At 44.9% G+C, this 25,581-nt stretch overlaps 3 protein-coding genes and 3 non-coding genes across 17 annotated transcripts; 1 reads left to right on the plus strand and 5 right to left on the minus strand.

Moving 5' to 3' along the window:
* Positions 1 to 11,303: 11,303 nt before the first annotated feature.
* Positions 11,304 to 16,106, minus strand: LOC103653031 (uncharacterized). 2 transcript variants are annotated; one of them, XR_002269034.3, is made up of 5 exons: positions 14,922 to 16,106; positions 13,632 to 14,796; positions 13,196 to 13,352; positions 12,849 to 13,026; positions 11,304 to 11,472 (listed from the first exon to the last, which is right to left on the minus strand). XR_002269034.3 is itself a non-coding variant. In XM_008680011.1 (2 exons), exons 1-2 carry the CDS (start codon positions 13,067 to 13,069, stop codon positions 11,364 to 11,366), a joined length of 330 nt encoding a protein of 109 aa, XP_008678233.1. In that variant the 5' UTR covers positions 13,070 to 13,161; the 3' UTR covers positions 11,304 to 11,363. The 2 variants fall into 2 exon arrangements, 1 of the variants encoding a protein (XP_008678233.1); XM_008680011.1 differs by lacking the exons at positions 13,196 to 13,352; positions 13,632 to 14,796; positions 14,922 to 16,106 and having other exon boundaries at positions 12,849 to 13,161.
* LOC111591445 (small nucleolar RNA snoR99) lies at positions 11,690 to 11,789 on the minus strand. The gene has a single exon (XR_004858076.1). It is a non-coding gene; the product is annotated as a small nucleolar RNA snoR99 (small nucleolar RNA).
* LOC111591447 (small nucleolar RNA snoR99) lies at positions 11,903 to 12,000 on the minus strand. The gene has a single exon (XR_004858078.1). It is a non-coding gene; the product is annotated as a small nucleolar RNA snoR99 (small nucleolar RNA).
* On the minus strand, positions 12,173 to 12,269 carry LOC111591446 (small nucleolar RNA snoR99). The gene has a single exon (XR_004858077.1). It is a non-coding gene; the product is annotated as a small nucleolar RNA snoR99 (small nucleolar RNA).
* An 87-nt stretch (positions 16,107 to 16,193) lies between the features above and the next one.
* Positions 16,194 to 25,191, plus strand: LOC100274932 (uncharacterized). 9 transcript variants are annotated; one of them, XM_020551393.3, is made up of 4 exons: positions 16,194 to 16,798; positions 24,368 to 24,467; positions 24,610 to 24,652; positions 24,724 to 25,191. In XM_020551393.3, the coding sequence occupies exons 1-3, from the start codon at positions 16,390 to 16,392 to the stop codon at positions 24,620 to 24,622; spliced, it is 522 nt and encodes a 173-aa protein (XP_020406982.1). In that variant the 5' UTR covers positions 16,194 to 16,389; the 3' UTR covers positions 24,623 to 24,652; positions 24,724 to 25,191. The 9 variants fall into 9 exon arrangements, 7 of the variants coding, with proteins under 7 accessions (XP_020406982.1, XP_035823114.1, XP_035823115.1 ...); XM_035967217.1 differs by having other exon boundaries at positions 16,318 to 16,798; positions 24,296 to 24,467; XM_035967218.1 differs by having other exon boundaries at positions 16,318 to 16,798; positions 24,296 to 24,467; positions 24,727 to 25,191.
* Positions 16,992 to 24,184, minus strand: LOC100191482 (uncharacterized). Of its 3 annotated transcripts, none has more exons than XM_020552503.3 (4): positions 23,639 to 23,962; positions 22,977 to 23,136; positions 19,969 to 20,262; positions 16,994 to 19,376 (listed from the first exon to the last, which is right to left on the minus strand). In XM_020552503.3, the coding sequence occupies exons 3-4, from the start codon at positions 20,258 to 20,260 to the stop codon at positions 17,281 to 17,283; spliced, it is 2,388 nt and encodes a 795-aa protein (XP_020408092.1). In that variant the 5' UTR covers positions 20,261 to 20,262; positions 22,977 to 23,136; positions 23,639 to 23,962; the 3' UTR covers positions 16,994 to 17,280. The 3 variants fall into 3 exon arrangements, with proteins under 3 accessions (XP_035823109.1, XP_020408092.1, XP_020408093.1); XM_020552504.2 differs by having other exon boundaries at positions 23,487 to 23,924; XM_035967216.1 differs by having other exon boundaries at positions 16,992 to 19,376; positions 22,977 to 24,184.
* Positions 25,192 to 25,581: the final 390 nt, after the last annotated feature.

Raw genomic sequence — 25,581 nt, forward strand, 5'->3', positions numbered from 1 at the left:
CAAAGTAGTTGCGCACAACACTGTCCTGCGGCAACATACTCGGCCTCAGCGGTGGATAGGGCAACGGATGTTTGTTTCTTAGAGTTCCATGACACCAGGGACCTTCCTAAGAATTGGCACGTCCCCGATGTACTCTTCCTATCGACCTTACATCCAGCATAGTCGGAGTCTGAGTATCCAACCAAGTCAAAGGTAGACCCCTTTGGATACCAGAGCCCGAAGCAAGGCGTAGCAACTAAATATCTAAGGATTCGCTTCACCGCCACTAAGTGACACTCCTTAGGATCGGATTGAAATCTAGCACACATGCATACGCTAAGCATAATATCCGGTCTACTAGCACATAAATAAAGTAAAGACCCTATCATTGACCGGTATGCTTTTTGATCAACGGACTTACCTCCTTTGTTGAGGTCGGTGTGTCCGTCGGTTCCCATCGGAGTCTTTGCGGGCTTGGCGTCCTTCATCCCAAACCGCTTTAGCAGATCTTGCGTATACTTCGTTTGGGAGATGAAAGTGCCGTCCTTGAGTTGCTTCACTTGGAATCCAAGGAAGTAGTTCAACTCGCCCATCATCGACATCTCGAATTTCTGCGTCATCACCCTGCTAAACTCTTCACAAGACTTTTGATTAGTAGAACCAAATATTATGTCATCGACATAAATTTGGCACACAAACAAATCACCATCACATGTCTTAGTGAAAAGAGTTGGATCGGCTTTCCCAACCTTGAACGCATTAGCAATTAAGAAATCTCTAAGGCATTCATACCATGCTCTTGGGGCTTGCTTAAGTCCATAAAGCGCCTTAGAGAGCTTACACACGTGGTCGGGGTACCGTTCATCCTCGAAGCCAGGGGGTTGCTCCACGTACACCTCCTCCTTTATAGGCCCGTTGAGGAAAGCGCTCTTCACATCCATTTGGTACAACCTGAAAGAATGGTGAGCGGCATATGCTAGCAAGATACGAATTGATTCTAGCCTAGCCACAGGAGCAAAAGTCTCCTCGAAATCCAAACCTGCGACTTGGGCATAACCTTTTGCCACAAGTCGAGCCTTGTTTCTCGTTACCACCCCGTGCTCGTCCTGTTTGTTGCGGAACACCCACTTGGTTCCCACAACATTCTGCTTGGGACGAGGCACCAGTGTCCAAACTTCATTCCTCTTGAAGTTGTTGAGCTCCTCTTGCATGGCCAACACCCAGTCCGGATCTAGCAAGGCCTCTTCTACCTTGAAAGGCTCAATAGAAGAGACAAAGGAGTAATGCTCACAAAAATTAACTAATCGAGACCGAGTAGTTACTCCCTTGCTAATGTCACCCAGAATTTGGTCGACGGGATGATCCCTTTGAATCATCGCTCGAACTTGGGTTGGAGGTGCCGGTTGCGCTTCTTCCTCCATCACATGATCATCTTGTGCTCCCCCTTGATCACACGCCTCCTGTTGATGAACCTGTTCATCGTCTTGAGTTGGGGGATGCACCATAGAAGGTTGATCTCGTTCATCTTGTTCCAGTGGCCGCACTTCTCCAATCGCCATAGTTCGTATAGCGGCCGTCGGAACATCTTCTTCATCTACATCATCACAATCAACAACTTGCTCTCTTGGAGAGCCATTAGTCTCATCAAATACAACGTCGCTAGAGACTTCAACCAAACCCGATGATTTGTTGAAGACTCTATACGCCTTTGTATTTGAGTCATAACCTAATAAAAACCCTTCTACAGCTTTGGGAGCAAACTTAGAATTTCTACCCTTCTTCACTAGAATGTAGCACTTGCTCCCAAATACACGAAAGTAAGATACATTGGGTTTGTTACCGGTTAGTAGCTCATACGACGTCTTCTTGAGGAGGCGATGAAGATAGACCCTGTTGATGGCGTGGCAAGCCGTGTTCACGGCTTCCGTCCAAAAGCACTCGGGGGTCTTGAATTCTCCTAGCATCGTCCTCGCCATGTCGATGAGCGTCCTATTCTTCCTTTCTACCACACCATTTTGCTGTGGTGTGTAGGGAGCGGAGAACTCGTGCTTGATCCCTTCCTCTTCAAGGAACTCCTCCACTTGAAGGTTCTTGAACTCGGACCCGTTGTCGCTCCTTATCTTCTTCACCTTGAGCTCAAACTCATTTTGAGCTCTCCTGAGGAAGCGCTTGAGGGTCCCTTGGGTTTCAGACTTATCCTGCAAAAAGAACACCCAAGTGAAGCGGGAAAAGTCATCAACAATAACCAGACCATACTTACTTCCTCCTATACTCAGATAGGCGACGGGTCCGAAGAGGTCCATATGCAGCAGCTCCAGGGGTCTTGAAGTGGTCATCACATTCTTGCTGTGATGTGCTCCTCCCACTTGTTTACCTGCTTGACAAGCTGCACAAGGTCTATCTTTTTCGAATTGCACGTTAGTCAAACCTGTCACGTGTTCTCCCTTTAGAAGCTTGTGAAGGTTCTTCATTCCCACATGTGCTAAGCGGCGATGCCACAGCCAGCCCATGCTAGTCTTAGCTATTAAACATGCATCTAGACCGGCCTCTTCTTTTGCAAAATCAACTAAGTAAAGTTTGCCGTCTAATACACCCTTAAAAGCTAGTGAACCATCACTTCTTCTAAAGACAGACACATCTACATTTGTAAATAGACAGTTATACCCCATGTTGCATAATTGACTAACAGATAGCAAATTATAACCAAGAGACTCTACTAAAAACACATTAGAGATAGAGTGCTCATTAGAAATTGCAATTTTTCCTAACCCTTTTACCTTGCCTTGATTCCCATCACCGAATACAATTGAAACTTGGGAATCCTTACTCTTGACGTAGGAGGTGAACATCTTCTTCTCCCCCGTCATATGGTTTGTGCATCCGCTGTCAATAATCCAGCTTGAACCCCCGGATGCATAAACCTGCAAGGCAAATTTAGGCTTGGGTCTTAGGTACCCAACTCATGTTGGGTCCTACAAGGTTAGCACAAATATCCTTAGGGACCCAAATGCAAGTTTTGTCTCCCTTGCATTTTGCCCCTAATTTCCTAGCAATCACTTTTCTATCCTTTCTACAAATAGCAAAGGAAGCATTCAAAGCACAGTAAATGGTAGAAGGTTCATTTGCTACTTTCCTAGGAGCATGAATAACATTCTTTTTAGGAACAACATTTTTCCTAGTAACATTTCTATCATACACATAAGAAGAACTAGGAGCAAACATGGCATGAGAATCATAAGCATATGAATCAAAAGCATCATAACTTCTATTTGCATTTCTAGTATGTCTTCTATCATGATATAAAAAGGCATGGTTCCTTTTAGCGCTAGTAGCCATAGGGGCCTTCCCTTTCTCCTTGGCGGGAATGGGAGCCTTATGGCTTGTTAAGTTCTTGGCTTCCTTCTTGAAGCCAAGTCCATCCTTAATTGAGGGGTGTCTACCAACCGTGTAGGCATCCCTAGCAAATTTTAGCTTTTCAAAATCACTTTTGCTAGTCTTAAGTTGAGCATTAAGACTAGCTACTTCATCATTTAGTTTTGAAATTGAAACTAGATGTTCATTACAAGCATTAATGTCAAAATCCTTACACCTAGTACAAATTGCAACATGTTCTACACAAGAGTTAGTTTTATTTGCTACTTCTAGTTTAGCAGTTAAAACATTAATTTCACCTTTTAAGGAAGAAATGGTTTCATTACAAGTAGAAAGTTCACAAGAAAGTATTCCATTTCTTTTAACTTCTAGAGCAAGTGAATTTTGTGCACTAACAAATTTATCATGTTCTTCATATAAAAGGTCTTCCTGTTTCTCTAAGATTCTATCCTTTTCATTTAAGGCATCAATCAACTCATTAATCTTAGCTATCTTAGTTCTATCCAATCCCTTGAATAAACTAGAGTAATCAATTTCATCCTCACTAGATTCATCATCACTAGAAGAATCATAAGTATTAGCATTACGAGTGATTACCTTCTTTTCCCTTGCCATGAGGCAAGTGTGATGCTCGTTGGGGAAGAGGGCCGATTTGTTGAAGGCAGTGGCGGCGAGTCCCTCACTGTCGGAGTCGGAGGAGGAGCAATCCGAATCCCACTCCTTGCCTAGATGCGCCTCGCCCTTGGCCTTCTTGTAATTCTTCTTCTTTTCCCTCTTGTTTCCCTGTTCCTGGTCACTATCGTTATCGGGGCAGTTAGCGATAAAATGACCAATCTTACCGCACTTGAAGCATGAGCGTTTCCCCTTTGTCTTGTTCTTGCTTGGCTGCCCCTTGTGACCCTTCAGCACCGTCTTGAATCTCTTGATGATGAGAGCCATCTCTTCATCATTGAGCCCGGCCGCCTCAACTTGCGCCACCTTGCTAGGTAGCGACTCCTTGTTCCTTGTTGCCTTTAGAGCAATGGGTTGAGGCTCGTGGAGTGGACCGTTCAACGCGTCGTCGACGTATCTTGCCTCCTTGATCATCATCCGCCCGCTCACGAATTTTCCAAGTACTTCCTCGGGCGTCATCATCGTGTACCTGGGATTCTCACGAATATTGTTCACGAGATGAGGATCAAGAACGGTAAAGGACCTGAGCATTAGGCAGACGACGTCGTGATCCGTCCAACGCGTGCTTCCGTAGCTCCTTATTTTGTTGATAAGGGTCTTGAGCCGGTTGTAAGTTTGAGTTGGCTCTTCTCCCCTTATCATGGCGAATCGTCCAAGCTCGCCCTCCACCAACTCCATCTTGGTGAGCATGGTGATATCGTTCCCCTCGTGTGAAATCTTGAGGGTGTCCCATATCTGCTTGGCATTGTCCAAGCCGCTCACCTTATTGTACTCGTCCCTGCACAAGGAAGCTAGCAACACAGTAGTAGCTTGTGCATTTTTATGAATCTGTTCATTAATAAACATGGGGCTATCCGTACTATCAAAGTGCATTCCACTCTCTACAATCTCCCATATGCTAGGATGGAGAGAGAACAAGTGAGTACGCATTTTGTGGCTCCAAAATCCGTAGTCCTCTCCATCAAAGTGAGGAGGCTTGCCAAGTGGAATGGGGAGCAAATGCGAATTTGAACTTTGCGGAATACGAGAATAGTCAAAAGAAAAGTTCGAATTAACCGGTTTTCTTTTCTCGTAGTCGTTGTGGTCGTCGTCCTTTTGGGAGGAGGAAGACTCGTCGCTGTCGTAGTAGACGATCTCCTTGATGCGCCTTGTCTTCTTCTTCTTCCCATCTTTTCGTCTATGGCCCGAGCCAGAGTCATTGGACTTGTCATCCTTTGGCTCGTTGATGAAAGACTCCTTCTCCTTATCGTTGATCACGATTCCCTTCCCCTTAGGATCCATCTCTTCGGGCGGTTAGTCCCTTTCTTGAAGAGAACGGCTCCGATACCAATTGAGAGCACCTAGAGGGGGGGGTGAATAGGTGATCCTGTAAAACTTCAAAACTTAAGCCACAAAAACTTATTAAGTGTTAGCACAATTATGGCCAAGTGGCTAGAGAGGAGTCAAAACACAATAACCACAAGAAATCAATCACAGAGATGACACGGTGGTTATCCCGTGGTTCGGCCAAGTACAAAACTTGCCTACTCCATGTTGTGGCGTCCCAACGGACGAGAGTTGCACTCAACTCCTCTCAAGTGATCCAATGATCAACTTGAATACCACGGTGTTCTTGCTTTTCTTTTCACAATCCCGTTTGCGAGGAATCTCCACAACTTGGAGCCTCTCGCCCTTACAAAAGATGTTCACAGAGAATCACGGAGCAAGGGAGGGATTAGCAACTCACACACAACACAAAGATCACAGCGAATACGCACACACAAGACCCAGACTTGAGCTCAAGAGACTAGCACACTAGAACGGAGCTCAAATCACTAGAATGTCGAACACGTGTGCAAGATTGATGTGTGAGTGATCAAGAGTGCTCAAGGAATGCTTGGATGTCTCCTCCATGCGCCTAGGGGTCCCTTTTATAGCCCCAAGGCAGCTAGGAGCCGTTGAGAACAAATCTGGAAGGCCATCCTTGCCTTCTGTCGTCGGGTGCACCGGACAGTCCGGTGCACACCGGACACTGTCCGGTGCCCGATTTCTTTCCTTAACAGTCGCAGCCGACCGTTGCCAACCGTTGCAGATCTGGCGCACCGGACAGTCCGGTGCACACCGGACAGTCCGGTGCCCCCTCCCGACCGTTGGCCAGGCCACGTGTCGCGCGCAGATCCCGCGGCCGACCGTTGGCTCAGACGACCGTTGGCTCACCGGACAGTCCGGTGCACACCGGACAGTCCGGTGAATTTTAGCCGAAGTCGCCGGAGAAAAACCCGAGAGCGGCTAGTTTGCCCCGCGCTGGTCTGGCGCACCGGACACTGTCCGGTGCACACCGGACAGTCCGGTGCCCCAGCCCGAAGCAGCCTTTGGCTGTACACAGCCACTCTCCACTTCTTTTTCTTTTTCCTGTTTCTAACACTTAGACAAGAATATTAGTATTCGAAACTAATGTACTAAGGCTTAGAAACATACCTTTACTTGTGATTTGCACTTTGTTCACCCATGAGCATATTTTCACATTTAAGCACTTGTGTTTGCACCCAATCACCAAAATACTTAGAAATGGCCCAAGGGCACATTTCCCTTTCAATTCCTCCTTTCTTTCCTTATTTCAACATCTCTTATTTTTTTGTCCATGTCCCAACAAGAATCCACACATGGTGGTTGGTGATGTCGGGATTCAACTCCCAACCAACCACCAATGTCTTGACTGCCCACTAAAATTTCTCATAAGTACTGGGATAAACGATGGTTTTATTATGGAAACGATATATGCCCAAACTATCTGAGTTTTTAGGTCAGCATCCTAAGCCTTGCTATGAATGGGTAAAAGACCCACTGCCCAAGTATCTCAATGTTATCACATCAATCTTGAACAAAACCTAAGAGATAAAGGAATTAGGCCTCTCTATTGTCCATATGGCGGGCAACTAGGTTCACTGTCGAGTTCCTTATTTGTATGAAAAAGCTAATTAGGCTTGAGAGCATGGCAAAAATGAAGATCCTTCTAGATCTAAGACTAAGTCGATCAACATGTTAGATTCCATGACTCAACTTTGACAACTCTTTACTTCAATTGACAGCTGGCTCGAGATGCTTAATGGAAACTTACCCTTCTCGAGCCTCATCCTAATGTACTTTTGATAATTCTCTTATTTATATTCTTCTTGATACCCTTAGTATTGTATAAAGCATTTTATACTTATTCAGATATTTGAACATTGTTTCTCTCCATGGACGATGAAAAATGATGACAAGATGGGCCCAAACTTTTTTCCTGGCCAATTGATCGACTAACACACCAAGCGGTAGGCTGACACTGCCAATCAAAGCCCTCGTCATGAGACAATGAAGATGGGAAGAGTAGCACAAATCAACGATTCAGATGATGATGATGACTCACTGCCTCCTGCTCCAAGCCCTCGTCGTTCCAAGTGAGGGTGCTTCGCCAATCAATCGACATGCCCCCACTCAAAGGTGGATACCCCAAAGTAGACAACAACAACAACAAACGATTATCGATTGGGGTCTACCACAAGGCCCAAAGTCCAAGATGGCTCACCCACCAGTGTTGAGGCTCAAGGGGGCTCAAGTCCCCTCCTCTAAAGAGGACATGTTTTAAACAGTCGATAATTTATGTATTCTTATTATCCAATCTTTCCTTCATGTAAAGGAGTTGAGTGTAACTCTTGGTCTATCAGAAAACTGGTGGAACTGTCTAAAATATAATACATGTCCTATCTCTCAAGAGAAAATATATGTTGCTAGTGTTCCTGCTGGTGCCGAGTTCATCGAATCTCCTAGCATCCCTAGTGACCCCACTCTTGCAAAGAGACCACCTAAGCCCAAAGGGCTAGGTGAAGTCGTTTCTGACTAAGCAACTACCAATGTAGAAACTACCACAAGTTACACCAAACTATGATGGATGCGGTGGTGAAGCTTGCTTCTAAGTCTTCAACGAGAGGGGGGCGAATGACACAAGAGTGGATCTACATTGATTGGGATTGTGAATATTTCCACAACCCACTCATGTAAGGCTACTTCAATGATCTATGTGTTTACCCTCCTCTCTACCGCATGTAGAGGAGTCTCTTTCTTTAAATCTTAGAGATTGGGTGAACATTCCCCCTATTTCACTCTCAAAGTTGATGCACTCAACCACAATACGTTTTTCCGCCACAAAAAATGCACTACTTCCCTTAGTATGCTAGCCTATAATAGCATTGCTGACTCCATTGATGAGTACATCAAAATGGGGAAAAGCTTGGTCTTAGAGTATATTGAACATTTATGTAGGGTCATTATTTCATGTTTTGGTGAGGAGTATAGTTGTTGTACCACTATTGATGATCTTAGGTGTCCTTTTTAGCTAAGAGGGAGGATAGAGGATTTCTTGATATGATAAAGAGTATAGATTGCATGCATTAGAAGTGGAGAAACTTTCCTATTGGATGGAAATGATAGTTTACTAAGTGGACATCGGATCCTCGACCATCATGCTTGAGGTGGTTGTCTCATATAACTTGTGCATTTGGTATGCTTTTTGGGATAGCAGGGTCAAATAACAATGTCAGAATGCTCAACCAACCGTAGTTGTTCACCGACATGCTTAAGGGAGATGTACCAAATACGAACTTCACGGTGAATGGACATGAACACAACCAAGGTTACTACCTCGCCAATGGCATTTACCCCAGGTGACCAGTGTTTGTGAAGGCCATTTGCCTTCCACAAACTCCGAAGCAAAATTTGTTTACTGCATGCTCGAAGGACGCATAGAACACAGATAGACCATTCAGGGTCTTAAAGGTCCGCTTCCATATTCTCGCCAGCCTAGATCGTTTTGTTTTCTCACCAAGTACTTGGTGTGATCATGCGTGCGTATAGCAGTCCACATTACATGATCGTTGAGGATGAGCGTGGAGCAGCATATGACATGGACGGTTATAAGATAACAGTGTCCTCTATTTCATCACAACGCGAGGTCGTAACCTACGCCGGTTTTGGAGCATGGCCAGCTCCAAAATAATTTAGCAGAGCGTATCGGTGACATGCGTTATGACAATCAGATTTTGTCTATGAATCATGTAGGTTTTTAGCTTTAGAAATTACTCATTTTTTATCTATGTTTTATCAATCATGTAATTTTTAGTTCTGTTTTTTTATGAATTATGTACCTTTTATCTTATTTTTATTTTTTATAAAACAATGCGTTTTTATTATAGCTTAAAGTCTGTAAAAAAAGTTGATACATGGATTAATTAGATAGACCGATGGTGATGGATAGCAAGATTATAGTCACTTGATGTACTAGACTCCCGGTGTCCTATTAGTTATCGTTTTGGACAAGATTTGAGTCAAAATTATAAAATTTTAACTACAAATAACTATTTTATTATGTAGTTTTGAAACATAATGTTTATATGCATCGATTTGCCTTAACAAGTACTTTTATGAAATCATAAATGTATTAACAGTTTATTTGTATTTAAAAAAACATTAGCCAAAGTTATATTTTGGAGGCTATGTATCTCTCCACTGTACTAAACTATAACTAATAGTACACCGTATGTAGTAGATTAGAACCGGCCTGAGAGTGTGACGGAACCAGAGCAATCAAGCGCACAAGAATAGAATAGCAGGCCAGTCCGACGGCCCCACCACGATCCCGAGGCGGCGAGGCCGAGCCTATCTGGGTTCTCTTCTGGTAGGTGAGGTGAGAATTTCCGCCGGACCGACGTGCTTTCTGGCATACAGTACGTCAGTGCTACGTATCCATGAGACCAAGGTGACATGAGTCTTGGCCTTTGGCTTGCACACGTTGTAACCGTGTCGGCCGTCTCGTCTCCGCCCTCGCTTATATATATACTAGTTGTATGCCCGTACGTTGTTACGGCGGCAACATATTATGATAAATTCTATTAATATTTAGAAACATTAATCATCATTCTACATGTGCTCCCCAATGAACAAACGGATGTCAAGAAATCAAAAAGGATGGGAAACAAAATCATCGACCAGCTAATTCATACAAGGGAGTAGCGCTTTCCCGGTCAGCATCCCACCTTTTTCTAATCAATATTGCACCTTGTAAAATTCAATTTGATTCTACAAAAAAGTATATTCAAGAAACAATTGAGCAGACTCATCATAAGTCGTCGATGAAACACGTTTTTTTTGTGGCACAATGACATATAATCGAAGTAAAAGCAGAAAAACGGGACAAGGTGATGTATCTTTAGTTACTACTTTTGCCTAGGCTTTTGAAGATTTTTGGGTTTGCCACTGCTCATCGATTGCCACGCCACGTTCGCCTCGTTCGCACAAGCCACCTTCTCCAGCGTGAACATGTGCGACAATAAGGAGATTAGCATCATATACAAATACAACCTCTATATACATGAAGATTCTCAAAATTCAATTTTTAAAATAGCAAACGTGAATAGCATTTAGTAATGCAGATAAGACTTGGGCAACAAATAGAATATAGACCTTTGTACAAATGAACTTGCCTTTTAGTTCTATTGGAAGGCCGTGGCAATCCCAAAACCAGGAACAAAGGACACTTTATGATTCTGAAGCAGCTGCATACAGAAGAACTCAAGAAACTATAAGGAAAGCTGTGATTCTGAAACACTAACCAACAGCAATAGTCATATGAATGACAGTTAATACCTTGTAGCGATTTATAAAATCCTTGAGGATTTTATTGAGGGCATGACCCATGTGAAGATCACCATTAGCATAGGGAGGGACATCGTGGAGAACAAAAGCAGTCTAATCAATCGTCCAAACAGAACAAGCAACTAAATCGGATTCATAGGTCTATTAAATATTTGAAGTTACATACTTGAATATATCAACTCACCCCAGTGTTCCTCAGAAACCCTTTTCAGAACCTAATTATCGTCCCATAATTTTTGGAGCTCTAGCTCCCGCTGTACAGAATTCGCTCTCAGCTCAAATGTTGTTTTCGGGAGATCCACAGAGTGCTTGTATTTTCCATCTTCCTGTTTTTCACCTAGCAAGAGCAAACAAGACAAACTCAATTCTACTACTTTGTTCCTGACAATAAAACCAGGATTGATTGCTAGAGCAGAGATCAAACTATCAAATATCAACAGACTGCTTCACTTTTTTATCTAAAAAAACAAATCAGATCAAAATTACGGGTATAACCAAGCAATGTTCTACCCTATACATGAAACTTCAGATATTCAAATGTTCAGATATTCAGATTATTTGAAATTCTTCAGACTTTAGACAAAAAGTAACTCTAATATAGCAGCTTCACACACCCATAGGCGACAACTCCGAAACTGCGTGGGCAGAAGACTTTCAACACGGTCGAAAAGCTAAAGCCTATGGGCGAGCAGCAACCGGTGCTGGTGCTGGAGCTGGAGCTGTAGCAGCAGCACCAGGACCAGGGCGGAGGCCTCCTTGTCCACCAGCAGGCCTATCCTCCTGAACAGAACACAATGCGAAAATAAACTTATTATTATCCACCGCAAAATAGCATTGAGGAGACAGAACGGGAAAACAGAAGGATACCAAGAACAAATAGCATGCATTATAGCAATCTAAATTGCATGTAGCAGGACAAATTAAGGTCTAAGCACTAACAATGTTTGCACAAAAGAACAACACTTGGCAAGCCAGTACATGAATAAAACAAATGTAAGAATTTCCCATCCTTAAATGATCAGCTAATAATGTGAATAATAGCTGACAAAGTGAGCAAAATGGTAGTAAATATTGGGACCTGTTCATCCCACAGGCACTGTTATTGCCATCGGGGCAACGTATTAGTCCCAAAAACATGGTATTTCAAATAAGATGTGATCAAGCAGAGGCAAGCAGAACATATAACATAGCAAGAAAATTCTACTTTTAACCATTTCCCATTCTTAATGATCAGCTAAACAATTATGGCCAACAGCTGAGAGTAAAAAAAATGGAGCAAATGTTGGGACCTGTTCATCCCACAGGCACAACATAAAAGCCATAGGGGCAACGTAGAAGTCCCAAATATGTGGCATGTCAGATCAGACAGGAAGCAAAGGTTGCTCTTTAGCAATTTTAAGTTGTATCTAAGTATTAACAAAAAAAATTGTGGCAAGTGTTGTCAGGCAGAGATAGAAACATGGATCACATCCACGTATGGAAATTTCCCATCTTTCATGATCAGCTGAAAACAAAATATCAACTGACAAAGTAAATAAATGATTGACGTGTCAGGGACATTTTCATCCCACAGGCACTACAGACCTGCCATCGGGGCAGACATGAAGTCCCAAACAAACATATGTTATACCCTATACATGAAACTTCAAGCTCGCTAAACTAAAATCGGGTATTATGATCCCACCAATATCATTGCAAAATTTGCATAACTCAGCATAAAAACGATCACGACAACTAAGGATAGCAGATTCTATTCACATACATCCTATTTAAATTGGCCGGATAAGAACACATGGTAAACATCTTACAGCTAAAAGGCAAATAGTGAAATACGGAGTATAACTGAAGGCAGTTGACCATTAAGACACGGCTATCAAGACATCATGAGACAGGTGTATCTTACTTCTTACATGTACTAATCAGAACAGTAAATGCTATCTGAAAACAATCAGGGGTGTGTCCATCAGAGGAACTGGAAACAGTTAAAAGGTGCATCATAGACGAGATAAACTAACCAGCAAAAAGACTAATTAGACGAGCGCTAATCAGAACTAAGTCACAAGCATGCATTGACAGATCTCCTTCTTAACAACTTATTTCACAGGATATTCATTATAAACGCTAAATCGGTCGGCGATAGAATGATCTAATCATACCCTGCCAAGGTCACGCCCGACGAGGTCAGCGCGTCCGCCCGTTCTACGGCCACGAGCAGACGCCGCCGCATCCCATGCCTTGGCCGCATATTTCTTTCGAATTGGCTGTGTGAATTTTTTCTTCCAGATATGTGTTTCCTTTCTAATCCTTGTAGGGCATCATTGTTAAGAACTTCAGCTGCAACATCCACATCGTGCAAAAATGCCAGCAGTGAGCGCATGAAACCATGTTCCAAGACAGAAGAATGCAAATTCAGAATCAACTTATTCAACTACCTGCCAATGTTAAAGTATTTTTTGTTTCTAATGCAGGATAGCAAGCAAAAATGTTAAAGTATCTCGCTGACCAGTAAGGCGGAGGGTGCGGCCGTGTGCCCGTGCCCAGCACGGCGAGGGCTAGCCCGACGGCCTGCACGTCTCTGGCCAGCATGGGGCGTAGGGGCGACCGTCTGGCGACGGGCAGTTCTTGACAGATCGAGTGATCCTTTCTCTCCTCGTCCATGGCTGCGCATAGCAGATCAGCAGGTGACGAAGAGATGTAAGGGTAAATGTGAGTATAAAATACGTGGAAAGAAATTAGAAAAGTGAAAAAATACGATAAATAGTAGTATAATCAATTGGAAGATGTTTATTGTCCCGTTTTTACAAAATAAATGTTTTGGATGGTATTATTGCGAAACGTCATATTTGAAGTCCCAAAAATGCAATTGTCTCATTGACAGGAATGATCAATACAAAGTGCAAAGCTTATGAACACATATATAGATCAATGAAGAAGCAAACCTGAGCAGAATCAGATATTAGTAGCAAAACAGGATCACTGCTTGGTACAGTCTCCCATATATCACCCAAAGTTCAACTCTCTTTGGTGAATCCTGCTGCTTGGGCTTCATCAAAAGATTTAGAACCTTACCGAAGACCAGTCTGAAATAAAAACAACAGAATTAGAGATGCAAAGGCTGCTTATTGCTTTAGTAACATCGAGTGAACAAGAAATGAAGGAAAATATGATGGCCCTTTGAAGTCATGATTTAGAACTGTCCTCCTGCCTCTAACTCAGACGAAACGTCCTCCTAGCCCAAGTAGAAGGCATCACGGCGGCGACCAAACACCACGGCGGAGCGCCCGCCGGAGCACCCACAGCTCGCCCTCCGGTGCCCCATAACCCAATCACCACGGCGAGGGCTAGCCCGACGGCCTGCACGTCTCTGGCCAGCATGGGGCGTAGGGGCGACCGTCTGGCGACGGGCAGTTCTTGAGAGATCGAGTGATCCTTTTCTCTCCTCGTCCATGGCAGCGCATAGCAGATTAGCAGGTGACGAAGAGATGTAAGGGTAAATGTGAGTATAAAATACGTGGAAAGAAATTAGAAAAGTGAAAAAATACGATAAATAGTAGTATAATCAATTGGAAGATGTTTATTGTCCCGTTTTTACAAAATAAATGTTTTGGATGGTATTATTGCGAAACGTCATATTTGAAGTCACAAAAATGCAATTGTCTCTTATATCTCCTATATATCTCCTCGCATGTATATGTTGTCTCTTATATATTGTCAAAACACCATGAGAATTCTGATAATGCCAGGGGTAACATAGCCACCATTTATATAAGTAATAAACAAAGAAAGAAAAGAGGATTAAAAATATCAAATTGTCATTGACAGGAAAGAAATAAATGTTTTGGATGGTATTATTGCGAAACGTCATATTTGAAGTCCCAAAAATGCAATTGTCTCATTGACAGGAATGATCAATACAAAGTGCAAAGCTTATGAACACATATATAGATCAATGAAAAAGCAAACCTGAGCAGAATCAGATATTAGTAGCAAAACATGATCACTGCTTGGTACAGTCTCCCATATATCACCCAAAGTTCAACTCTCTTTGGTGAATCCTGCTGCTTGGGCTTCATCAAAAGATTTAGAACCTTACCGAAGACCAGTCTGAAATAAAAACAACAGAATCAGAGATGCAAAGGCTGCTTATTGCTTTAGTAACATCGAGTCAACAAGAAATGAAGGGAAATATGATGGCCCTTTGAAGTCATGATTTAGAACCGTCCTCCTACCTCTAACTCAGACGAACCGTCCTCCTAGCCCAAGTAGAAGGCACCGCGGCGGCGACCAAACACCACGGCGGAGCGCCCGCCGGAGCACCCACAGCTCGACCTCCGGTGCCCCATAACCCAATCCGAGACGCATACACAAGTAGGAGAACCAAGTGAGCACAAGGAGGGGATTCTTACCGGCGCGTTCGCAGTGTAGAGCTCAGGCCACGGCGGCAGACGAATCCGCGGCGCCACCCAACACCGGCGAGAAATCCGGTTGACGCCGGTGGTGCACACACCAAATTGCGCACACCCACACGATCCGCACGCGCCAGTGAACTCCAATCTCGCCTTCCCCGAAGCAAGAACGTCAACATTCCGAGGAATCGTCGCGGCGGCAACCCCTCTCTCTCTCTCTCTCCGCGTTCTCTCCACTGGTGCCGTTAACTGTGACCCAAAGGCTTCGGGCGGCTAGGGTTTTGGAAGCTTCGGGGCCTCATCTACTTGGCGCTTCGCGGCTGACATATCGCGGCGGTTCACGGCGGATGGCGGGGTTGCCCCATAACCCAATCCGAGACGCATACACAAGTAGGAGAACCAAGCGAGCACAAGGAGGGGATTCTTACCGGCGCGTTCGCAGTGTAGAGCTCAGGCCACGGCGGCGACGAATCCGCGGCGCCACCCAACACCGGCGAGAAATCCGGTTGACGCCGGTGGTGCACACACCAAATTGCGCACACCCACACGATCCGCACGCGCCAGTGAACTCCAATCTCGCCTTCCCCGAAGCAAGAACGGCAACGTTCCGAGGAATCGTCGCGGCGGCAACCCCTCTCTCTCTCTCTCTCTCCGCGTTCTCTCCACTGGTGCCGTTAACTGTGACCCAAAGGCTTCGGGCGGCTAGGGTTTTGGAAGCTTCGGGGCCTCATCCACTTGGCGCTTCGCGGCTGGCATATCGCGGCGGTTCACGACGGATGGCGGGGTTGGCGGCGTACGGGTCGGGTGGATAGCGCCGGGCGGGGTTCACGGCGGCGGCCGGGGTTCGCGACACGAGTGCGGGCTGGCTAACGGGGTCACGCCTTGCGGTTGGCGGCGGGATGGCGGGCGGGGTTCGCGGCGTACGGATCGAGGCTTGCGGTTGGCGGCGGCGGGATGGCAGGCGGGGTTCGCGGCGTATGGATCGAGGCTTGCGGTTAGCGGCGGGGCGTGCGGGCGTTTGCGGCGAAGGTGGATTGGCGGGGGCAGTCTACACTGGAGTCTTAATAGTTAGTACAGATATAGAGAGAGAGAGCCAAATCTCGCTCCACGCCCTTCTCCTTCCGGTCTTCCTCTTCTTCGATCGGTGAGCATAGCACACACGTACGGGAAGGCCCGCAGCATCAGCACTGCGCGAGCTCTCTGCTCAGCTCAGGAGGCTCTACGCGTCCGCGCTCGCTCCATCGGCCGGTACCGCTCCTTCACCTACTGCATACCAAGCACCAGTCTGTCTATGTCTATCTACGGTTCCACGCCGCCGCCGCCGATGAGCACGCCGGGGAGCAGGGCCAGGGCCATCGGCCTCACCATCACGCTGCTTTCCGTCAGCGGCGGCATCCACTTCAGCAGCACCTGCGGCTTCGGCTTGCTCCTCAGCTTCACGGGGATCCTCGCCGGCGCCAACCTTGTCGCCTTTGGCGTCAGCAAGGCCGACGACAACCCGGCGCCCACCTTCCCTACGGCGTTCGACAGTGCACGTGCTCTCGCGGCGTTCATGCGCCGCAGCACCGCCACCGCGGGGCTCGTCATGGCTTCCTGTGCCGTCACGGCTGTCTCCAGCGGCGAGGCTGACCCGGTGCTCTTCTTCGCCATGTTCGCTCTGCTCCTGCTGGGGGTCTCACTGGTCATCGCCGGAGCTCGTGGTGAGTAATCGGGTTTTCAGCTCTTAATCCGGTGCGTCGGCGATCTTGATCCTCGATTGAGTGTCCTCTGTCTACGAGCAATAATTTGGTTTGGTCAAAATACAGTCGTTGTGTGTGACCTGATGAACATCGTGTTTCGAGTACATGTTTGTTAGCTAGCTCCTATGATCTCTCCAATCAAACGGTACTCGAGTAGACTACTCAAATTGCTTTCTATTGCCGTCATACAAGAACTCTCTCAATCAGGCTAAAGAGCAGCACGGACGCCATTGTCACTGTACAATTAATCTGCCCTAATACCATAAGAAAATCACTAGACAACAATGCACAATACATGTGAACGAACAACACCCGGAAGCCCACGTTTCGTAGCTTCCATTCCATTACCAATGGCTCTGTGCCTGCGAGATGTCTGATATACAGCACACGGTGTACTCTTGCGGTATCATCCTGTATTCCCGGGGTTAGAAGAGCTTACCATTCTATTTAACCCAATCTCGGGTACATACAAGAGCCTCAATTGTTTTGATATTTAATGTGCTCCATTGCTTATGTATCACATTTACCTTACCGCTTAATGCGGCCTCAAAATTAACAGCAGAAGCTGGCACTGCCAGGACATCACGTGCCATAATTGAAAGGGTTGGATACTTTGTAGAATTACTCATCCACCAGTTCAAAATATCAAAATCATCCTTCCTTGGGACAATACCATCTTCAAGGTAGTTGTCAAGTTCTCTCAATTGTTGGTTCCTTGTCTGTGCATTAAGATGTTCGTCCCAATCTTCCAATGAGTCACTGTCAAATTCATCCAACTCAACTTCACGAGTTGATGTATCACCACCCAAGTTATTTGAAAGACCACAATACTCATGGAACAGCTCCCTTATTGTATCACGAATGGCAGATACATACTTTTCCGCATTGGTACCAAAAGCTCGCTTTAAACGGAACTCGATAAAAGTAATTTTGAATCTGGGATCAAGAACAACAGGTATCGAAAGCCACAAGTATGAATTTTGCCAATACTCATTGAATGCTTCCTGCATCTCCCAAACCATGTTAGCAAGTTCAATGAGATCAGTTGATGCTTCTTCTTGCAAAACTGTTCTAACTTTCCACAGTTCATTGAAGTACACATTTGATGTGGGGCAGATAGGGCTACAAATCACTTCGACAGCATGATAAAAAGCCCTGAGTATCCTGCAAACAGACTCAACAGCTTTGTTGTCTCCTGCAGATAACAATTCTTCAGATGGAAATGCCTTCTTGAAATGCAGAAGAACTTCAAGCCTAAAGTATATTATGTGCCACCATTTTGCATCTTCGTGTGGGCACTTCAATCCCATATGTGCAACAGCTTCTAGAAGTTGCTGTCGAGTCAGAGATGAGGACATATGTGCCCGAATAAATGTCTCTAGTATGTTACCAACATGACAAAGCACTTGTTGCCCTTTCGAGACAATGTTGTTAAGTACATCATTCACACAATCGATATTGTATAGCTCACCTCTTATAGGAAGGCATTTCCTTTGGATGAGCAAGTCCATCAGCTTTGAGGTTCCCTCGTCGTTTCTAATTTCACTGCCAGATGTCAAGCTGAAATGCTTCTGATCAAGATTCCAATCCCTTAAAGCTTCCTGTATGACATTAAATGGTCCAATATCAGAATCTAGCACACAGGCCTCCTTAAACTGTATCATCCTTTCCAAACTAGTAGGCAAGGACCAAAACACGCCAAATTTGATGGTTTTCCTTTGAAGTTTCCAATCAGAATCAATAAAATGCACTGCCAAACAGAGATACTTCACCGAGGCCTCAGCTCCATCAGGAGCCCAAACACTTGCTGACAAGGAAACCCGACGGGACAGAAGTGCAATTCTTTCCTTAAGGTCAGCCTTTTCTTTCTGAAACAAAAGAGTTGAATACTCTTCTATATCAATGCTTGAAGCCATGTTGAATGTGGGGTTTAGGCTCTTTGCAAATCTTCTCATTTCTTCATGCTCGACAATTGACAAGGGATAGCCATGTGAAATAACCATTCTAGTTAATTCTAGATAAGATGCTTCCTGGTCAGTTTTCCTGGTTCTATCAGCAGCAGTCTGAGCTGATGGGGTGCTTTTCTCTGAGGGATTCATATCATACATTGCTGGTAAAGCTAGAACATGACGTTCCACAAGGCTTGCATCGCTAGAGCTGCCTTTGAGGAACTTACTAGCATATTCTGCAATCTGAATTTTGCCATTTGTCAAGGCAGGTGAAAGCTCATCTTGAAGGCTAGATTTAGAACTCGGTAGATTGGACTGGAACGACACACCTTTCTGATGATTTAGGATATTTCCACTTCGTGCAGGACAAGTCTGAGTATGCCGGTTCAAATGGCTTCTACCTTTATCTGCAGTGAGTCGCTTGTGGCAATGAACACAGTCAGCACCCTGGACTCTCCCTTGAACATAGAATGGTATAAAATCCTTCCAGACCTTTGACCTGAATTTGCTATTCTCACTATGAGTCACCAACTTTATCTCATCAAGTGAATCTGGAAGAATTTGTTCCAGCGGCTCTACTTCATTAATCACTACATGTATAATGTATACAGTTTGAATAGTTCAGTCATAATATGCACAAAAAATGAAAGACAATTTTCCATGGAGAAAACAGGATTTTAGCTTCATACAACATACAAACTAGCAAACCACAAAATTTATAAAATGAAGAAAAATGAGAGGTCAATGTGCTGTACACAGTCTATTGTATGCTCCTCTGTTTAACAACAGATCTCTTTAAGTGTTCTAAACAAATGCTTCTTTTTAAATCGGCCATGCATACCGATTAAACTCTTAATATCCTTCACAACATTAAAGTAGGGGCGCAAAACTAGAAGTCAAAAAGTGTAAGAAAATATTTTATCTTTATAATGGTAATCATCATGAAATGACAGTTCAATTGTGAAGGCCTAAAATCATCCATACTAATTAAGGAAATAGAAATTTCTACAAAAAAGTTATAACATTTGATAATCAATGTTGTGCAGCTTAGAAAATACATAATACCAGCTTAGAAAATACATAATACCACAGAAAATCATTATGCAGAGTCCACAGTTGTATTAGCTGCTTGAAATGAAAATTGGCATATCTCTTAAGAACTTGTCAGTAGCTAAAGCATACCAGATGAAAAGTCTGCATCCTGTTGCAGTTGGCTTGGACAAAACTCATCTTTTGCTCGGCAAATTTTCTGGTGTCGCCACAAATGGCTTGTCCCATTGGACTGACCATCAGCACCTCTGCAACTCATGTGCATATGGCAGTAGCGGCATTCCGCGCTCTGAATTGCTCCATCTACAATGATGGGCTCGTATTCGTCCCAAACCTTGGACCTCTTTTTTCTGAGTCTGGAGGGGCCATCAGAAGCTGCCCCTACTTTCATGTCATCACTGTCATGCTCATCAGAGTGATCCATGTCTGTAGATAATCCAATATTATCAACTTGCTCAAACATGTACCTTATTCTAAATTAAACAGAATGACAAACACCATAATAAAAATGCTTAATCACCATGAGAAAATGTCTAGAGGTTCCACTGAAAGCTAAACTCAACAGGAGACCTCACTTACAGAAAACCTCTCAGTATAAAATGTCAGAAACATTCTGCACAAACAAACAATAGGTGCAAAAGCTAACTACTACATGGATAACAAGGTGCCAAACACAGCAGATAGTCATTAACTCCCACCCACCTTACTATTTATTAACAAGGACATACTACAAATGCAAAGCCAACACATAGTATTCTCTAAGCAACTTAATGCACACAAACAGCTACAACTACAAAGCTAACACAGTATTCTCTAAGTAACTTACGTCTCCAAGCGCCCAACTAATGGCGGAGGACAGAATAAATTCACGGTAGGGTGAAGTCAATAGCATAAACCACGAAATAAGGTTTAAAATCAAAGTATATAACACATATAGGGCCTGTTTGGATAATCGGAATTGATCCGACTTAGTCAGTTTCCACACCAGTGTGTTAGGCTCCACAGAGGAATTAGAAAGTAAGAATCCAGAGCTTTCCATCCTAGAAGAAGGAAAACCACAACCAATTCACAGGCTTATAGATGGAAATCGATTTACCCATGCCCCTGACTCCCCCCCCCCCAACACCCTCATCCTGATTCCTGAGCTCTACTCTCAGGGCTATGGCGGGGTAAGGTTTCCTAGTTCCAGCCCTTCAATAGCCACATTCATCCTTCCATAACCAGGTCTGAGTGAGACGTCAGCGTCCTCCATCCTCCTCCCAACATCCTAGAAGCGAGCCCTGCACACCGGCCACCTGCACAACGCCACCTCCATATCTGTGGTGTAATCCCTCGACCTGCCGCTGCTGCGGTCAGGGCAGTCCTAGAACCACTTGTGCTCCGTCTCAACCAGGAGCTGCCCCGCACTGAGGACACTGCAGTGTGAGGGCAGGGGTGCCCCATGACAGTTGCAGTGGAGCACGCACCACTCCAATGCAGCGGCGGTAGCCATGCCAAGCTGGCGACATGGAGGCTGCCCATGGAGAGGTTGAAGAAGTCCTACAGATTCGCTAGCCTGACCAGATTAACCCTCACCTCGCCGTCCCTCCCTCCACTTCATCCAAAGGTTTGGGTCCATCTAATACACTAGCATATGTTCCTCAGTTACTCAAACAGCATCAGAGAAATGCAAAAAGCCTTGCAATGTTAGTCATTCTAGAGACTGCAGCTCAAAGAGTCTCTCCTCTTTCAGTCGTCACTCCCCAAGATTTACCATTTTATTTCCCCTGAGAAATGTAAAGTTCCATTCATTCTTGAAAATACTTCTCCTGTTTCGGTTAATTCAATGTCTGCACTCTTTCACCTGAAAACTTAGTATTGCTTCACCACTAGTTGGTTAAATCATTCTAGAGAATCCATCACTTGGTCAGTGCTGTTACTTAAAATCAGTAGTGGGGAACTGTGGTTGTACCGAGATGATAGGCTCAGTTCCCATTCCCTGGCGCTTTTGTTAGCCGCCGCCAACTAACAAAATTCTAAGAAACAGCCAAACAAGAATTGGAATTTAATTCTAAGAAAAAGTTTCCATGTACACCCAAACAAAAAGTTCAATTGAATCAAATTCTAGGTAACCTATTTCTGGTGGGATCTAATTGCTAGAATCATTCATGGAATATTCAATTATGGGGATCCAAACAGCCCCATATAGAAATGATATCTCAGTCAATGTAGCACATCATTAAGTCATTAAGACAAACATTAGGCATCTTGTTATGCAATTCAGTATTGATAATATTTATTTTCGAAAAGGCCCATTCAACTGTTATGTAGCACCAATACAGATATGCATATCTGTAGTCGGTCCTGGGAGCTCGACTTGGGGACCCGGCTCAACTTTTCTGGCAAGTCGGGCGACTTGTCAACGACTGGATAGTCGACTAGTCGTCGACTTGGTCTGGCAAGTCGGCCGACTTGTGCCCCAATTCAGCCCAAAAAGCCCACAGGCCCATTACACAACATATTTTCTTGATTTGGGAGAAAATGCAATGGATGATCTTGATTTAGGAGATATTTAGGGTATCTATTATCTAGTATCTATCTAGCTGCAGCAGCAGCTTAGCTATCTAATGGAGCTTATTTCCTTTCAAGTTTGAACTATATTTTCTTGCAATTTGTTTTCCAATTTGAACTATATGGCTGTTATGACTTATGAGTTTGACTTATCGCTGATTTGGTTCAGTTTGAGGCTTCAAATGAGGTAAGACTTGCTGTTTATTTCAGTTTAGTTCAATTTCATGCTTCAAATGAGGTAAAACATGCTCTTTCTTCATATATAAGTGTTATATTGTCTATATGAAGCCATTATATAGGCAAAACAACCACTATATTGGCACGTCGACGACTAGTCGACTGACTTATCGACTAGTCACCAAGTCGGTACCTTGTCGACTCGACTTAACGACTTGAAAACCTTGTCTGTACCTGCCGTTTGGGGGGAAAAACAATATGTGGATACAAGTAAATTTTGTTTTAAAAACATAACAAGGCATGCCATCTAGGTTTTGTAGCAATCAGTGACACCATTAACGGAGCAGGAGCACACAGTTCACAGGATGGGAAGAAATTAAAGGAGGAAAAGTGATAGAACATGATGAACTCACCTGCTCCCAACGAATTGCTGCCTTCTCGGTCAGTGGTCCCACTGTCGTCAGAGCTGCAAATCAGAAGGACAAATCCACCACTGCGCACCGAGGGGCCTGTGAAGAGAGGAACGCAAGCGCGCCACCAGCCCACCACACCAGTCAAGGGAAGTCGCAGAACCTGGTGTCGAATCAGGGCAGATATGAGGATCCTTTGAACTGAAAGAAAACTACAATTTAATTTCCTTGAGTTGTCCTTCAGAGTTCAGAGTGAACTATCTGTCACTAAACTTGGCTAATTTTTGAACTTGTAACTTACTGCTTACACTTATATAAAAATGGATCATATGTATATGTACGTGCAAAATTGTAGAAGACTAAGTGAGACTAGCAGCACTGGGGGCCAATCTTCATAATAATGGAGAGAGAATAGGGCTACAATTGTAAAACAGATCGAGCACCCAAAAATCCTCAGTTAATTACAGAATGTAGTACAAGCTATGTGGCGCCAAGAAGAAGGTGGGGGGGTACCAGCGCGAATCCAGCACGGGTTCCGGTGGTAGCGACTCCCGGCGGCCAGGGTGGCGGCGGCGGCGGCGGTGAAATACGAGCTGGGCGCTACTTCAGCAGGGCAGGGGATGATGCGGAGAATAGATAGGGGAGGAGAGCAAGAGGAGGCGCACCTGGATCAACGGACGTCGCCGCCTCGCTGGAGAAGGTCACGCGGGAACGGCGGCGGCGGGCCGCGGGCCGGCGGCGTTGCCGCTCTATTTCTGCGGGAGCCGGGAGCGGACGGCAGATCGACCCGACGTGCCCTACGGCCCTACCCACTCCGACCCGCCCCAACCCGCATCGCAGTGAACCCAACCCGCCCCGGCCCGCTAGCTATCGAAACCCATTTCCACCCAGCCCATAGAACTCATTTCGACCCACCCCATTGCATCACGCTGTTCATTGCATCGCAGCAGCACCTGATGGACGGGAGGAATTTATCAAAATAGGTCGTTCTAAACTGCCGCTCTGCAAAATACGCCTGCGCTAGCTCAGGTCGTAAAAATGGGTCGCTCAAGCGCTGTCACTCGCCAGGAGAGGTCACGACAGCTTCTGGCGTACCTGGTAGGTGGGCCCGTGTTGCTCCCTGCCGATTTTGCCCTTACGGCCGTTCACAACGCCGTCTTCTCCCTCCATTAACCGAAGCATATCGAGCTCTCAGTGTCCGCTCTCTGCTGCTCTCTGGCTCTGGAACGCCGCTCTCCTCGCGCTCTCAGTGTCCGCCGCCACCGATCTTCACGGCCTGGCCGGCGACGGCGACGACTAACCCCACTCCTCCTCCTCTGCAGGTGATCTTCCCCCTTCCCTCTTCCCCTGTCCGCTGACATATCCCCTACCCTCTGTAACGTTTACGTACCCAGGCGAATGTGCGGCAGCCGGCAGTGAGTGGGTTCATCCAGAGGGTCGTGCAAGCCATTGGAATAGAACTGCGAAGACGTCTGCCACTCCTCCCCTTTGCAGGTAACTTTTGCCCACCCCACCCCTCTGTCACGGCGTCGCGGTGCTCAATCCGGGCAGCTCCCAAGTTCTATCGCCGCCGCGGCAGCGCCATATATTCAAAATATGTTTGACCATTATGTGTAATAATTTGTGCTAACACTAGATATAGGTGGTGACATTCCGTCTCCGAAGTCTACATATGATAGGTACATTTCACTTATAACTCTTTTGCTTTTAATGTCGGAGTATAATGACTAATTAAAATTTTATTTTGTAGTAGCCTTGTACTTGTGTCAGTTAGTGGCATCCAATCTTCAAGTGTGCCAAGTGGAGAAGGTGGACCATCCGCTGTTTTAGAAACACAAGGTGCAGCTCCTAGTGGAGAAGGTGGACCATCCGCTGTTTTAGAAACACAAGGTGCAGCGCCAAGTATAGAAGGTGGAAGACCTCTTTTATTACTAGGACCATCCAGTGTAGCGCCAAATCTTCCAACTACTCCATCATGCCATGGCACTGGTCCTAGAATGCTTAAAAAGAAGTTCACACCAAAAAAAAAGGAAGGCATGAGTACCTGATATGTAAGATTTGAAATATGTTGTGTGAACTATGTGTTATTTGAGACCATGTGAAGTGTAAGATTTGAAATATGTTGTGTGAACTATGTGTTATTTGAGACCATGTGAAGTGTAAGATTTGACATAGAACTGTTGAGCTGCATTCCCAGTTGAGACCAACAATCTGTTCATTTGTTATCTGTTTTTTGATCTGCTGAGCTGTTCATTTATTAATAACTGAACTAGAGCAGTTGTTAACAGATTGACAGATTGTGAGCAGTTCTGGAAGTTCTGGACAGATTCTGAACAGATTGACAGATTCTATCGTATTTACAATGTGTTAACTGACAGTTCTGGACAGTTCATTATCTGATAACTGGGAGCAAGTCGATCTGTTAACAACTGTTTGGAGCAACTGTTTGGAGATGTTTGGGAGCTGAGCCTGTTTGGAGCAAGTCCAACAACAGGCGTCCTTGAATTTACACTGTTGTCATCTCCAAACAGCTGGACAGTTCTCCAAACAATTTACAAACAGGCTCAGCTCAAGTGCACACCGAGACAAACAGCCAACACTTGAGCCA

Source organism: Zea mays, chromosome 4 (genome assembly GCF_902167145.1).
Source record: "Zea mays cultivar B73 chromosome 4, Zm-B73-REFERENCE-NAM-5.0, whole genome shotgun sequence".
In the NCBI taxonomy this organism is placed as follows: domain Eukaryota; kingdom Viridiplantae; phylum Streptophyta; class Magnoliopsida; order Poales; family Poaceae; genus Zea; species Zea mays.